This window comes from Leopardus geoffroyi, chromosome B3 (genome assembly GCF_018350155.1).
Source record: "Leopardus geoffroyi isolate Oge1 chromosome B3, O.geoffroyi_Oge1_pat1.0, whole genome shotgun sequence".
Lineage (NCBI taxonomy): Eukaryota > Metazoa > Chordata > Mammalia > Carnivora > Felidae > Leopardus > Leopardus geoffroyi.
In genome coordinates, this window is record NC_059337.1 from 81237081 (window position 1) to 81254208 (window position 17128).

Consider the following 17128-nt stretch of genomic DNA (forward strand, 5'->3'; position numbering starts at 1 on the left):
CATGAGTTTGCCCTCTATATTGCTGATTCACTGCCTCATCCATCCTTGCTGCTGTGGCATCCATTCGAGACTGCAGCTCAGTTATAGCATTTTTTATTTTATCCAGACTAGCTTTTACTTCTTTTATCTCCACAGAAAGGGATTCTAATCTATTTTCAACCCCAGCTTGCATTCTTATTATTGTGATTTTAAATTCTGTTTCACACAACTTGCTTGTATCTGTGTTAAGTCCCTGGTTGTCATTTCTTCTTGCTCTTTCTTTTGGGGTGAATCCCTTCATTTCATCATTTTAAAGGAAGGAAAGGAATTAATTAGGTAAAAGAAGATTAAAATTAAAAAATTAAAAATAACACACAAAAAAATCAAGTAAATAATGCTAGATTCTAGGTGTGTTTTGGTCTGGATGTTGAAAGGAGATTGATTAGAGAAAAAAGGGAAAGATAAGAAAAGAAAAAAAAATGGAAAAGGTTTGAAATTTGAAAAAGTGAATACAATGAAACAATATTTTTAACAAAAATTGAAAATGAAAATAATTTTTTTCTTTCTGTACTGAAGAATAAAAGAAAAAAAATTGAATAGATGGACCAGTGAAAAGACTGAAATACGATAAAAATTACATCAGTTTCCCCTAGAAGACAAACTACGAAGCACTTTATAGTATGTAAACTAAGCAGGCAGAAAGACTTGTGTTTCTGAAGAGCGAGGTTGGCCTAGATGGGCGGAGCTTAGTGTAACAGCTCCATTCTCCACTAGATGGCACTGCTTAGCTTACTGGGGTGGATTGCTGTGGTGCTTGCAGGTGTATCCACACATGCACGGGAGGCGTGAAAAAGGCATCACCCAGCTACCCAGTCTCTAGTATCAGAATTCTGTTCTCCTCAACCATCAATCACACACCCGTCCTTTTGTCTGTGGCTTCCTTCTACACCCCACTTATACAGTCCGTGACCAAGCCATCAGGTTGCCAGGTGGCAACTCCCTCTTGAGTTTTATCTTAGATGTGGCTGTGTTTCCCAACCCCTCACTTCTGAGGGACTGCGGCTTTGGCCCATTCTGATCCTCTGGAGGAGAGTCTCTTAGAGAAATGGCCAGGTGCCCACCCACCCTCAGAAACGTTCGTGGGACCGTGCTGCTGCTGATGCCCAGAGACTGCAGCTGGGTGCAAGCCTGCCCCAGAAAAAGTTCACGAGAACATGTAGCAGTGTTTCAGGGATTTTGGTAAATCACAACACACATCTGGCACCAGGTTTCCCCTTAACATCCTTGTTCTAGCACCAGCGAATCTCTGGGGTCTGCTGGCATCTTTGCCTGCAGGGTAGCCACAAAGCCTCTACCAGATGTCTTCTTAACAGGGGAACCACCTCTCCCCATGTGACCCAAGGACCCCTCAGACTTCACTCTCTGCTCCTGGGGATTTGCCCTACCCCCCCAGAGCTCCTCCAGGTATCAAGCTGCGGAGTTTCCGACTCTGTGCTCCTCCTGTTTATAGAGTCTTAATGGAATTTAAACCCTCTCCTCTCTCTCTTTTTTGTTCAGTCCCAGTGCTGTTTCCACTTTTCCACTTTCTCTCCAGCTGATTTTGGGGGAGGGGAGTGCTTTTCCCGTACTCTCCTCCTCCCCCCAACCCCTCATCTCCATCCTTTCTCCACAAGCAAAAACAGCTCCTTGCCCTCCGCAGCTTCTCTCTCCCCCAGTTCACCTGTCTGTGCTGCATACCTGCTATGTTCTGTGGTTCAGGTGGTGCAGATTGTTGTTTTAATACTCAAATCAGTTTTCTACGTGTGCAGGATGGTTTAGTGTTGATCTGGCTGTATTTCATGGACAAGAAATGCAAAAAAAACTTCCATGCTATTCTGCCATCTAGTCCCCTGCCCATTTTTAAATCAGGTTGTTTTTTTGACATGAAATTGTAGAAGTTCTTTATATATTTTGGATATTAACCTCTTATCAAATATTTGATTTGCAAATATCTTCCTCCATTCAGTAGGTTCCCTCAGGTTTCTTTTTTCTTGATGTTTTCATTCATTGTACAAAAACTTTTCAGTATGATGTAATTCCATTTGTTTATTTTTGCTTTTATTGGGATTGCCTGAGGAAACTGACCTCCTTCCCCCAAAATATTGTTAAGACTAATGTTTTCTTCCAGAAGTTTTATGATTTTAGGTCTTACTTCAAGTCTTTCATCCACTTTGAATTTATTTTTGTAAACAATGTAAGATAGTGGTCCAGTTTCAATCTTTTGCATGTAGTTATCTTCTTTTCTCAACACCATTTATTAAACAGACTGTCTTTCCTTATTTCCTTATAGTCCTAATTGACTATATATGCTTGCATTTATTTCTGGGCTCTCTATTCCATCATGCTGATCTGTGTGTTTGTTTTGTGCCAGTAACATACTATTTTAATTACTCTAGGTTTGTAGTACAGTTTGAAATCAGGGAGCACATCTCCAGCTTTGTTCTTCTTTTTCAAGACTGCTTTGGCTATTTGGGATCTTTTGTGGCTCCACACAAATTTCAGGATTTTTTTGTTCTAGTACTATGAAAAATGTCATTGGTATTTTGACAGGGATTACACTGAATCTGTAGAGTGCTTTGGGTAGTATGGATATCTTAACAAATTATATCTTACAATCCGTGAGCACAGCGTGTGTATGTGTGTATGCATAAACACACATATATGGGATGCTTCATGAATTTGCATATCACCCATGGGGAGTATGGTGTATCTTTTCATTTATTTGTGTCATCTTCAATTTCTTTCATCAATGTCTTACAGTTTTCAGGGTACAGGTCATTCAGTTCTTTGGCTAAATTTATTCTTAGGTATTTTATTCTTACTGACAATACTAATTGAGATTGTTTCCTTAATCTCTTTCTGGTAACTTGTTATTAATGCAAAGAAACTGATTTCTGCATGTTAATTTTGTATCCTGTGAGTTTATTGAATTCATTTAATTCTAATGGTTTTTGATGGAGTCTTTAGGGTTTTCTACATACAGTATCATGTCATCTGCAAACAATGACAGTTTTCCTTCTTCCTTTCCAATCTGGATGGCTTTTATTTCTTTTTCTTGTCTAATTGTGTGGCTAAGACTTCCAAAACTAAGGTGAATAATAGTGGAGAGAGTGGGCATCCTTGTTTTGTTCCTAATCTTAGAGCAAAAGCTTTTAGCTTTTCACTGTTGAGTGTGTTAGCTGTAATGCTGAGGTATGTTCTTTCCATACCCACTTTGTTGAAAGCATTATTAAGTTGCATTTTAAAAATGCACATTGCTGAGACACTTTATTTCCATACAAAGAGACTTTGGGGGTACATGGGTGGCTCAGTCAATTAAAGCCTCTGATTCTTTATTTCGGCTGAAGTCACTATCTCATGATTTGGGAGATCTATCCCTGTGTTGGGCTCTGTGCTGACAGCATGGAGCCTGCTTAGGATTCTCTCTCTTCCGCTCTCTCTCTGCTCTTCTCCTGCACATGTGTCCTATCTCTCTCAAAATAAACATTAAAAAAAAAAAAGAAATTTGATTTTAAAATTAAATATAGCAAGAAAAATCAATGTTTACTAGTTTTATTATGCATTCTGTGCTAATTTAAGTGTTTTACATTTAGTCCTTTATTTATTTTAAAAAATATTTATTTATTTAAGTAATCTCTATACCCAATGTGGGGCTTGAACTCACAACTCTGAGATCAAGAGCCACATGCTCCTCTGAATGAGCCAGCCAGCTGCTCCTATGTTCAGTCCTTTTTTAAAAAAAAAAAAAATTTATTTATTTATTTTTGAAAGAGAGACAGAGAGAAAGAGTGTGCGCCCATGTGCACAAGCAGGGGAGGTGTGCTATCTGTTTAGAGCACGACGTGGGGCTCGATCCCACAACTCTGGGATCATGACCAGAGCTGAAATCAAGAGTCGGATGCTTAATCAACTGAGCCACCCAGATGCCCCTACATTTAGTCCTTTAATCCTCCCAACAACTTTGAGATTTACACTATTATCAGTTACTTTTTACAGATGAGAACAGAATGATATCCAAAGTAACTCTTACAAAGTAACCATTACATGAAGATTGGGATTTGAACCAAGTTAGTAATCTAACTTTAAACTTCAAACTGTTGACCAAATCAGACACATATATTCAGTAGACTGGAAGGTGAAAGTGTTATATTTATTATCTCATTTATCTTAACATTCTCAAGCAGGCGGGGTAGTATTGACAACCTTCTATTTGAAATAGAGGAAAACAAGCTGTGCGGTTTGCTCTCTGCTCATGATCTCAGAGCTAGCAAAAATGAAAACATAGTTTGTTTCCTGATGATGAAAACCTAGACTTTACTCTTTCCAGTACATTGTTATTACTACCTATTATCTATATTTTACATGATAAAATTCCCTAAATTTCTTAGTCCCATCGTCCATTCCAGAGATGGCCAATTATACTACTCATATAGTGATCTTTCTCTTATGAAATAAAAACTAAAGCCAAAGTAATAATAGTTCTATATTCCAAGATGAACAAAGGGGAGGCTCGCCTTCATATAAAGTATCCATGTTTATCAATTTTTTTCTGAATTAATTCCCAGAATGGAGTTTCACTAGTTCCAAAAAATCAACAAGCTATACCCAGTTTTGACAGATAGTCTCTGCATATTAAATAAGAAATTCACTTACTTGTCAAAGCTAACTTGAGCTAACGCAGCAGTAAAAGCTCCATCATCAACCACTTGGGCTAATCTAGCCCATGCCTCTGCAGCTGCACATCTCAAGAGGGGGTTGGGACTTTCTAGGGCTCCCATCACCAATGCAACGGCAAGTCTTCTCATTTCTTCTGGACCCAAGTTTCCCTTGGAGCCAGCTAAGTACTGAAATATGTAAAGAACAATCTAAACTTACAACTGTAATAAATTTTCCAATCCAGTTTGGAATATATATTCTGGTTGACTAAAGATGTTCATACTTGGATTACTATTTAAACATAAACATACACACACACAAATTTGATTTTTCACAAAGTTCTGCAGAATTAAAAAAATTTTTTTTAATGTTTATTTATTCTTGAGAGAGAGAGAGAGAGCGACCATGAGAGGGGAAGGGGGAGAGAGAGAGGGAGACACAGAATCTGAAGCAGGCTCCAGGCTCAGAGCTGTCAACACAGAGCCTGACGCAGGGCTCAAACCCATGAACTCGTGACCTGAGCCAAAGTCAGATGCTTAACCAACTGAGCCACCCAGGTGCCTCAAAAAGTTAAGAATTTTAAACCTCTAGGCAAGCAATTGTCACTACAGTATGTATGTATTCAGAAGAACATTAATAGGAATTTTCATAATATAACCAATGAAGCATATTATATTTTAGTTAGAAACATTTAAGTCATAAATGCAACAAGCCAGATTTGGCCAAGAGGCCACAGTCTGCCAATCCCTGATACAGGATATTAGGCTGATAAGGTTAAAGCATGGTTCTAAGCCAAGATTCTAGGTTTAACTTCTGACCAACAACTTTTACACAGAGAAAAAGTAAAAGGGGGATTATAAATCCTGAAACATTTTCATCAGGAGACTAAGAAAAAAGGGAGAAAAAAAAAAGCAGCAGTTCTTTCAAGACACCCTCCTCAACCTATTTAACCATACTTAGAAAAAAAAAATCAAGCAAACATCTGAATTTAAAAACAGAATTACCTTCAAGAAACTAGAGAGTGAAGAAACAACATGTAACTGAACTACTTGTTGACGAGCTCCTTTTGTGTGCTTTATACTGTCCAAAAGTTGTTCCAGTATAAGAAGCCTAAAATCAGAAACAAGATTTAACGGCAAATAGTATGACATTGGGTTTGTTAATTAAGTAAGCGAGAGGATATTTCTGAGTATTGCTAATTTGTTTTGTTGCGTTATTTTGTGGCAACTGCTAAAATGAGATAAACTATTGCTGAATATTCTAAAACATTTTAAGAAAATATAAAAAATACAAAAATATTTTGGTTATGTGTCATTCTGACAGTGGTGGGTAAGTATTATTATTTTTGTTTATTTTTGAGAGAGAGAGATAGGGAGCGTGTGCAGCAGAGTGTGCTAGTGGGGAAGGGGCAGAGAGAGAGAGGGGACAGAGGATCTGAGGCAGGCTCTGTGCTGAGAGCCCAAACTCACAAACTGCAAGGTCCTGACCTGAGGGGAAGTCAGATGCTTAATCAATTGGGCCACCCAGGTGCCCCAGGGGGAGAATTTTAACAAAAGTATCACTTAATAAATATTTACCTGGGCAAATTCTGCTATCTTACTATTTTCTAAACAAAGGATAATCTTTCTTTTCCTTTTAAAGTAAACTCTATGCCCAACATGGGGCTCAAACCCACAATCCCAAGATCAAGAGTTGCATGCTCTACTGATCAAGGCAGCTAGGTGTCCCTAAATAACACGTATCTTAAAAGTTACTTGCAGCTGGGGAGCCTGGGTGGCTCAGTCAGTTGAGCATCTGACTCTTAATTTCAGCTCAGGTTATGGTCCCAGGGTCTGGGATGGAGCTCTGTGACCAGATCAACTCTGTGCTGAGTGTGGAGCCTGCTTAAGATTCATTCTCGTGCTTGTGATCTCTCTCTCTCCTTGGCTGCTCTCCCCAGCTCAAGTGCGTGCTCTCTCTCAAAAAAGTTAACTTGCAGTAACCATTTTGTTCTTAATAGGACTTAATTGGATTCAAATACATTGATTCATTTCAAAGGCAGCACCCACTTATGTCATCTATAGGTAATGACAATTAACAGAGCCCTTTCAGCCCCCAACTATACTTTAAAAATGTACTTGGTATCATACTGTATATTAACATAATTTTAACTCCTGTATTTCTCATTTAACATTACCTCCTTAGCACCTGTCAAATCATTCTTATTCTTTGGTAACTTTCACGAAGTCAAATTTTACCATGCACATGCATTACCATTTGTTCAATCATTCTCCTGATGGAGACAGCAATTTTCCAGTTTTCACAATTCTAACTATGATGGATATATACATTATTTTTGGTCTGGGGTTGAATGTGTCCATTAGCTATTTATGTAGCTTCTGTGAATTGTTTTACAGTCTGTTACTACACAGGGCTTTTATTTAATTATTTTATTTGCTATTTTTTAATTGAAAGTACAGTTGACATAGGATGGATTAATTTCATGGGAATGCAAGCTGGTGCAGTCACTCTGGAAAACAGTATGGAGGTTCCTCAAAAAACTAAAAACAGAACTACCCTGCGGACCCAGCAATTGCACTACTAGGTATTTATCCATGGGATACAAGTGTGTTGTTTCGAACCCCCACGTTTATAGCAGCACTGTCACCAATAGCCAAAGTATGGAAAGAGCCCAAATGTCCATAGATGGATGAATGGATAAAGAAGATGTGGTATATATATACAATGGAGTATTACTCGGCAATCAAAAAGAATGAAATCTTGCCATTTGCAACTACGTGGATGGAATTGGAGGGTGTTATGCTAAGTGAAATTAGTCAGAGAAAGACAAAAATCATATGACTTCACTCATATGAGGACTTTAAGAGACAAAACAGATGAGCATAAGGGAAGGGAAACAAAAATAATATAAAAACAGGGAGGGGAACAAAACAGAAGAGACTCATAAATATGGAGAACAAACTGAGGGTTACTGGAGGGGGTGTGAGAAGGGGGATGGGCTCAATGGATAAGGGGCATTAAGGAATCTACTCCTGAAATCATTGTTGCACTATATGCTAACTAATTTGGATGTAAATTTTAAAAAATAAAAAATAAAATTAAAAAAAATTTTTAAAAAAGGATGTATTAATTTCAGTGTATAACAAAGGGATTTGACATTCATATGCATTATGAAGTGATTATCACCATTAAGTCTGGTTACCATCTGTCACCATACAAAATTATTACAATTTTATTGACTATATTCCCTATGCTTTATTTTCATCTCCATGCTTTACTTATTTTATAACTTGACGTTCAGACCTCTTAATCCCCTTCACCTATTTTGCCCATCCTGTGCCATCCCCCTCCCTTGTAGCAATCATCAGTTTGTCCTCAGTATGTATGTATGTATTTGAAGTTCATTTATTTATTTAAAGAGAGAGAGAACACAACAGGAGAAAGGCAGAAAGAGAAAGAGAGAGAGAGAGAGAGAGAGACAGAAAGAGAGAGAGAGACCCAAGCAGGATGCGGGGCTCAATCCTACAAACCGAGAGATCATGACTTGAGCCAAAATCAAGAGTCGGATGCTTAACTGAATCACCCAGGTGCTCCTGTTCTCAGTATTTATGAATGTGTTTCTGTTTTGTTCTATTTGTTTATTTTGTTTTTTAGATTCCACATATAAGCAGCACAGTGCTTTTAAATCCTTATGATGAGATTAAAGATAGGTAAGCATAAAATAAACCACCCCAATTTTACACTATTATCTCCAAGGTTTTAAAAACATTGCTTCTAAAAGTTACAGAGAGGAAAGGAGGCAAACCATAAGAGACTCTTAAATACTGAGAACAAACGGAGTGTTGATGGGAGGCGGGCAAGAGGGGAAAGTGGGTGATGGGCATTAAGGAGGGCACCTGTTGGGATGAGCACTGGGTGTTGTATGCAAACCAATTTGACAATAAATTATATTTAATATGAAAACAAACAAACAACAACAACAAAAATAACACTGCCTCTGGGGCACCTGGGTGGCTCAGTTGGTTAAGCATCTAACTTCGGTTCAGGTCATGATCTTACAGTTCGTGGTTCAAGCCTCACAGTGGGCTCTGTGCTGACAGCTCAGAGCCTGGAGCCTGCTTCAGATTCTGTGTCTCCCTCTGTCTCTGCCCCTCTATCATTCTATGGAGGCAACAAAGCCTAAGTCAAGTTCTCCAAATGGCACTAAAAAAGAATGCATAGATATGGGCACTGTACTTTTAAGAAATCCAACTGTGGAAGAAGTTAGAAAAAAAGGAAGGAAGGTAGGAGTCTGTGGATTTCATGAGTTGGGGAAAGGAGTATATATAAAATCAATTCACAGAATGTAATAAACATAGTAGAGCACTAGATATTTTGGGAAAACCACAGTAACCTTAAGTACTTGATTTATTTAAATATTTCCTTATTTCAAGGTTGAAAAAGTGACAAAGGCAAATGAAAGAAAAAGAAATTCATCCCTTATCCCACCATCTAGAAAGAGCCACTGTTACCATTTTGGCATATTTGTTTTAGTCTTCCCCAAAAAGACAGAGGAGTATCATTTTTAGAAAATTAGGATCACAATGTATACTTTGTTAAAATATTTTTTCCTCCCAAACATCATTCCCATCTTGTTAACTATTACATTGAAATAATTTTAAACACCTATTAGTAAAATATAGTCTGGCAATATAATAGTTTATTTAACCAATTTCCTAGTTTGGACATTTAGGCTACTTCTAATTTTCATTATAAACAATATGACAAATATACTATATATAACACTTTTTCTGCCTGCGTTTTAAGACCATATTAAAGGCATTTTGTTTCAAGAATGTATTTATGTCTAAATTGCCTGTAGAGAAGACTATGGAGAGGTTATGTAAACAAGACAACAAAGAAATTAAGGATAACCACGTGGTCAGACTCACAAATTTAAAAACCTAAAATGTCATTATTAGATCATATCCTCATCATCTTTTATCAATGGAACTATATCATGCTGAAATTAGTAAAAATACCTAAGGTTATAGCTTGAGAATTTTGTTATATTGTAATAAAATTTGACCTGTACAGGGGACTGCCAGAGCCCTCTATTTTTTCTCCACCCTGTATCCCCAAATGCTGATGGAGATCTCAACAAAACATTCTGAATCTTCAGAAAGATGGAGGTGACTTGTTTTTAGTAATACTGAATTAATATGCTTAAGTAGTATTGATTATAACATACAATTATTAGTTTGGAATGAAATTAGATGCTGAAACAAAGTTTTGGATCTAGAGAAATTAAAAATACACCACCAACTGACTAAACAGCAAGACATAACATCTGAAAATGATGATTTAATATGCTTTCAAGGAAGGTGTCTATGGTGAAAATTTCTAGTATTGTGAACTAGAACTATGCTTTTTCTCTTTCTCCATCGACTCACAATCTATAACATTTTACAGCATTTATAGCAGTGGTTCTCACCCTGGCTGCATGTCAGAATCACCTAAGGAGCTTTTAAATTTTCAATACCTAACATATATGCATACCATACTATTATTTTTATTTATTTTGAAAAAGAGAGTGATATAAAGAGAGAAAGAGAGAGAGAGAGAGAGAGAGAGAAAGAGTATGCCAAGCAGGCTCCACAATGTTAGTACAGAGCCCTGATGCAGGGCTCAATCTTAATGAACCGTGAGATTGTGACCTGAGTGAAACCAAGAGTCAGAAGCTTAAGGGACTGAGCCATCAGGTGCCCCACATACCATACTATTAAATCAGAATCTACAATTTAAAAAGTTGTCCATATGACTGCAACGTATTGTCAAGGTCAGAACAATCTTCAGGTGAATTAAGTAATTCATTCTTTGGATGTAGGTGCAAAATGTTTGAAAGTAACTACAAACAACACAAGCACAAGAACAATCACAGTTTTTTTCTATATAAAATTATCTTAACACTCTAGAAATTTAAACATTTTAGTCATTTAAAATTACCAATGCAAAGTTTTCTTACTTTTAAAATCCTATAGTCAAAATAGAGAAAACCAACTGACTTAAAGACAACTTAATTTCTACGTGCATAAATAAAATATGAAAAATGTATTTCTAATCTTAGGGCAATCTCTTGTTATAAAAGAATTTCTTTTAAGCTGTTTAAACACAAAGCTAACCTCAATGACAACAAAATGCTTTGAAATATTCAGCTGTTGGTTGTCAAACATAGTACTTTGATTAAAAACATTTTTTTTCTCTAGAAATGTAAATATACAGCCAAAAGAAAAAGGGTACACATTTTTAACAAGTGTCATATCTGGACAACAGGAAATGAGAAACTTAACTTTCTAATTTAAGTAGTTTCTCTCCTCTGGTCCTCTAATGACACCCAATGGTGACTGTTAATGGATGCTTATGACCCACTTTTTGTAACTGGGATCCTGCTAGACCACTTCCTTTAAAAATCTCCAAAGTACTGCCTACTATTTTTTTTTTTTTTTGATGTTTATTTATTTTGAGAGAGAGAGAGAGAGGAAGAGAGAGAGAGGGAGACAGAGGATCTGAAGCAGGCTCTGTGCTGACAGCAGAGAGCCTAATGCAGGGCTCAAACTTATGAACTGTGAGATCATGACCTGAGCTGAAGTCGGATGCTTAACCAACTGAGTCACCCAGGCAACCCTGGCTACTATTTTTATTCAGTTAGACTCTAAACACAGTATGTTTTGCTTTTACCAGGTCTCAATATTTTTATTAAACAAAACCTCCCCTCATTAAATATATATTCATTCTATATACTATTTTAGTCCAGGTGAGGTTAAAGAAACTTAGTATAATTAAATTTTAAACAGAAGTGAAAAGCTATTTTCCTAAACTGCAAATGGGCAATAACTCTTAAAAAAAAAAAAAAACAGGGGCGCCTGGGTGGCGCAGTCGGTTAAGCGTCCGACTTCAGCCAGGTCACGATCTCGCGGTCGGGAGTTCGAGCCCCGCGTCAGGCTCTGGGCTGATGGCTCAGAGCCTGGAGCCTGTTTCCGATTCTGTGTGTCTCCCTCTCTCTCTGCCCCTCCCCCGTTCATGCTCTGTCTCTCTCTGTCCCAAAAATAAATAAACGTTGAAATAAAAAACAAAAAACAAAAAACAAAAAAAACCCCCAAAACCCAAAAAACAACTTCTCTGAGAGTAATATAATCAATTTTTTACTTTTGTTAAAAGTCTGGGGCGCCTGGGTGGCGCAGTCGGTTAAGCGTCCGACTTCAGCCAGGTCACGATCTCGCGGTCCGTGAGTTGGAGCCCCGCGTCGGGCTCTGGGCCGATGGCTCAGAGCCTGGAGCCTGTTTCCGATTCTGTGTCTCCCTCTCTCTCTGCCCCTCCCCCGTTCATGCTCTGTCTCTCTCTGTCCCAAAAATAAATAAAACGTTGAAAAAAAAAAAATTAAAAAAAAAAAAAAAAAGTCAGATGCTTAACTAACTGAGCCACATGACTGAGCTTGGTGGGGAGTAACCATGCACCCTATAAAATCAATTTTTTTTTTTCAACGTTTTATTTATTTTTGGGACAGAGAGAGACAGAGCATGAACGGGGGAGGGGCAGAGAGAGAGGGAGACACAGAATCGGAAACAGGCTCCAGGCTCTGAGCCATCAGCCCAGAGCCCGACGCGGGGCTCGAACTCACGGACCGCGAGATCGTGACCTGGCTGAAGTCGGACGCTTAACCGACTGCGCCACCCAGGCGCCCCTAAAATCAATTTTTTAAAAGGAAAGTTTGGAAGATGTATATTCTTTTCTTTTTTACTTTTTGTCTTAGATCTATCAAAAAGAGTTAGTGGAACCATTTAAGAACATGCTTAAATATTTTACCTACAAGTTTCATCACTGCAATTACTACTGTAATAACCCAAATTAATTATTTTAAATTGTATGCTCTATAACACGGTACAGTTACAGACTAGTTCAACTCCCATCCTCTCTATCAATTCTTTGCATATTCCAGACTACTGTGATTTTCCTCTCATCTTTTAGTGCTATGACATTCATTTATAATTTAGTCATAAGTTGTCTAAATACCGTAAGTTTATGGTTACAGTATACACAGGGAGCTATTGGCTATAAATAAATTTGGGAAAAACACCATGTTTTGAAATTTAAGTTCTGGAAAGACATCTCAAAGTGTGTGTGTGTGTCTATCTTATGATACTGAGGAAATACCACCATCACTTTCAATAAAATGACATGAGACTATTAAAACTGAACATAAAGTTTATTTACTTTTCAATCCCCTGAAAGTAAAGTATCTAAAGACCTGTTTCAAAAATGTGTTGTCAGGGTCACATAGTTTGTAGAGCATGTGACTCTTGATCTTGGGATCATGAGTTCAAGCCCCATGTTGGACCTAAAGCTTACTTTAAAAAGAAAACAAACAAAACCCAAAATGTGTTGCTGATAAGATTCAAATATTTTTGTGAATGTTCGTCAAAGAGAGTAAATTCTCTACCTAATTGGTATTCTCTGGAAGACATAACTAGATAAAAATGATATAAAAGCTATGATCTAGTTACATGTATTATTTTTAGTTTAGCATGCCAGAAGCAGAGAGGAAGAAAGAGAGGGTAAGAGGCAGTCCAGTGAGGGAGAGAGGGAGAGAGAAAGAGAGCAAAGGGAAGGAAGGAGAGAATATGAATAAATCAGGATACTTATTAATTTGTAAACTGTTAAACAGCATAGCCTATAGGAGAAATTCACGTCACATTTAGTATCTCACAGAATTTCCTGAATACTAGATACAAGTAGTGTTTTTTGATCTCCATGAAAGGTATTACTTCAGTTATCAAAAGAAACTGTCATTCTCAATAAGAAACCATTTATTAGCCTGTGATATTTCAAAACTGAAGTTTACTTTGAGTGGACAGAAATCTACCAAACTGAAGACTAATCAATTTTAATCTAATTTTTGAAATCCACGAAACTATAATGGCTCCACAAAACCTCCAAGGTAAGAAAGCCTATGAGACCTAATCTAAGCAGAACACCAGTGTTCTTTTTTGTAACAATAACTCATAAATCAAAAATTTTTTATTTTTTTTAAATAAAAAAAACCTTTTAAGGTTTATTTATTTATTTTTGAGAGGGAGAGCACACATGAGCAGGGAAGGGGCAGAGAGAGAGTGAGAGGAAGAATCCAAAACAGGCTCCATGCAGATAGCACCATGCAGGGCTCAATCTCATGAACCATGTGATCATGAACCGAACCAAAACCAAGAGTCAGACACTTAATCAAATGAGCCACCCAAGTGCCCCTAAATCAAAATTCTTTTATCAATGAGTTTTTTAATTTGTATTTTCATTTGTATTGTCGGTGAAGTATTATATCACAACAGAGCTTAGCAGTTTTCAGTTTAACTGAATTTAATTTATTGACTTAACACTTATTAGGTATTAGCCAGGTGAATCATTAAACAAGAGCCTTGATCTCACTTTTACTTGTTATCTGTAAGAAATCTTTTATAGTGGGGTGCCTGGGTGGCTCAGTGGTTAAATGTCAGACTCTTGATTTTGGCTCACGTCATGATCTCACAGTTCATGGTATTGAGCCCTGGGTCCCGCTCTGCTCTGGCAGCACAGAACCTGTATAGGATTTTCTCTCTCTCTCTCTCTCTCTCTCTCTCACTCTCCCTCTCTCCCCCTCTCTCCTCTCTCTGCCCCTCCCCTGGTCACGGGTACATGCACATGCATGACTCTCTTTCACAAACATTAAAAAAAATCTTTTATACTAATGAGAACTTCTGACAATATTTTTCTTACGCACCAGTTCTATTACATATTCACTGAACCAATTACCAACTCTTAAATATATTTCAGGGTAAGTGAACAATTTAATTCAGGATAAGTGAACTACTAAAGATGGTTTACCTTTGAGCTTCTCCCACATGAGCACATACAACTCCAAAGAGCTTGACTGCAGAGCTAATAACTGATAGTACTGGAGGTAGGGGCTTAGGCACTGAATCTCCCAATACATCTTTCTCATAAATAGCAAAAGGGTCATACTCCAAACTTCCACAAGCAATACCATTACCAAGCAGGAGCTAAAAACAAACAAACAAAAATATATATATAAAATTAAAATGACTGTTCACAGAATGAATCAACCCAAGAGTCAATGGAAAATCACTATACCTGTTCTTCAATAAATCTATGGTCAGTTTCTTGTAGCAAAGGACTTAATATCACAAGATCATCCCTATGACAGAGGGGTGGAAGTAAAAATGCAGATGCTGCCACCTGTATATCAGAGGCAGTCAAGTCAGCAGCCAGCTCTTTGAGGATGGCACAAAGGTTTCCTGTTGAGTTAGAGAAATCAGCAATTAGCAATTTAGTAAAAGCAGTTAACCAATTAGAGTACAGGGTTAAAAAAAACAACAAAAAACAAGCAGAACTTTAATCTACACATCAGCCAACTTTAATCTATCATAGCCAAAGATGACGTATATCATCCTTGAAAAATGCCCTACAAACAAATGGCTCAACTATGTGTTACTGGTCACAAGGCTAAGAATACATACTGAAAAGACATCTCAAAGTATGTGTGTGTATACCTTGTGATGCTGAATAAATACTACCGTCATTTTAAATAAAGTGACATGAAGTACAAAAATAGAATTAAAAAAGATGAATATAAAAGCAGATAAATTACATTTGTTTAAAAAAAAAAACACAGCCTAAAAAAAATTTATGAACATTAGACACATTTTCATTATGGAAAATTTCAAACATATACAAAAGCAGACATAATAGTATTATGATACCCCTCCCCACCACCTCAGCATCTTGACCAGCTGGATCAATTTGCTTCACCTATACCTCCATCTACTATCTCACCACCTTTCATATTATTCTGAAACAAATCGTAAAAGAATTTCATTTCATTTATAAATATTTCCTTGTGTATCACTGAAAGTTAAGGACATTGTAAACAATCCTATTATAATATCATAGTTTTTTTTAATGTTTTAAAAACCACTAAACATCAAATATTCACTCAGTATTCAAATTTTCAATTGTCATAAATGCCTGTTTTTGTTGCTTTTGTTTGAATCAAGGTCTAAGTAAAGCCTATATGTTTTAACTAATTGATATATCTTAAGTCTCATTCAATCTAAAGGTTTTCTCTCTACCTTCCCCCCCACCCCCCGTAATTTATTTGAAGAAATGAGGTTATTTGTTCTGAACAAGTTTCTACAGTCTGAGTTTTTGTGATTATGCCCCCCAGTGCAGCTTAATTTGTTCCTATATTGTCTGTATTGTTTTGTAAATTAATAATTTGGAACTTGAATCCAGAAATGATTCATTTTATTTGTGTTTTGGGGGTCAACCTAGTTCACAGGTGGCATTGCAATCTTCTCTAAGACATGAGACAGTATATGGTTGTCTCTCTTATATGTACATTTTGATAAATTTGTCCATTATCACATTAACCTAATTACCATTTCAAACATATTTACAACTAAATAAATAGTTTCTCTATTTCTCACTTATGTTTTTAAAGATTTTTTTTATTTTTAAGTAATCTCTACACCAAACATCAAAGTCAAACTTAGAATCACGAGATCAAGAGTCACACACTCCATGGAATGAGCCAGCCAGGCCCCTCCATTTCTCATTTAAAGTGACAGCTCACCTAAAGGTCCCTAAACAAAGTACACTTAAGGATGATTCCATTTTCTTTTATATTTTTTTCAAAGTTTATTTTTATTTATTTTGAAGAGAGAGAGAGATAGACAGCACAAAGTTGGGGAGAGGGGCAGAGAGAGAGAGAGAGAGCGAGCGAGCGAGCGAGCATGCAAGAGAATCCCAAGCAGGCTCTGGGCTATCAGCAGAGAGACAGATGTGGGGCTCGATCTCACAACCATGAGATCATTACCTGAGTAGAGATCAAGAGTCAGACACTTAACCAACTGAACCACCCAGGCACCCCAAGGATGATTCCATTTTAAATGCGGATATGCTTTTTTAATAGACATACATCACTGACTTTGTGATGCCAATGAGGAGCAATATCTAGTGTAGAGAATATTAAAATACTTGAAAGGGGATTCATAACAATACTAAATAGGAAATAAAAACTAAGAACCCAATTTTTACTAGACAAGCCTCAGAAAACTAAGTCACTCTCGTGAGAAAAATCTGCATCTGCTGAACAACCACAAAGAAAAGTCATATAAATTCTTAAATAAGTCCCATGTAATAAAAACAATTTCCTACTATGTCTTGTAAACTTACCTTCTGACAACCCACTGTACCAAGTGATATCATTAGAACTTTAAGCTTCTGTTCTATGGGGCGACCAGGTGGCTCAGTTGGTTAAGCAAATGCTCTTGATCTCAGCTCAGGTCACGATCTCACAGTTCCTAGGAGCTCTACACTGGGCACTGTGCAGTCTGTTTGGGATTCTCTCTCTGCCCCTTTCTCTCTA

General features: G+C 37.1%; 1 protein-coding gene across 11 annotated transcripts in view; it reads right to left on the minus strand.

Annotated features, from left to right (window-relative positions):
* Nucleotides 1-17128, minus strand: part of HEATR5A (HEAT repeat containing 5A) — a 120730-nt gene that overhangs the window by 58567 nt on the left and 45035 nt on the right. For all 11 annotated transcript variants that reach the window (XM_045450624.1, XM_045450632.1, XM_045450629.1 and 8 more), the window contains 4 exons: nucleotides 14833-14996; nucleotides 14566-14741; nucleotides 5679-5784; nucleotides 4672-4862 (listed from right to left, as the gene is read on the minus strand). In XM_045450624.1, the coding sequence (XP_045306580.1) occupies nucleotides 4672-4862; nucleotides 5679-5784; nucleotides 14566-14741; nucleotides 14833-14996 (637 nt within the window). The remainder of the gene's footprint in view (nucleotides 1-4671; nucleotides 4863-5678; nucleotides 5785-14565; nucleotides 14742-14832; nucleotides 14997-17128) is intronic.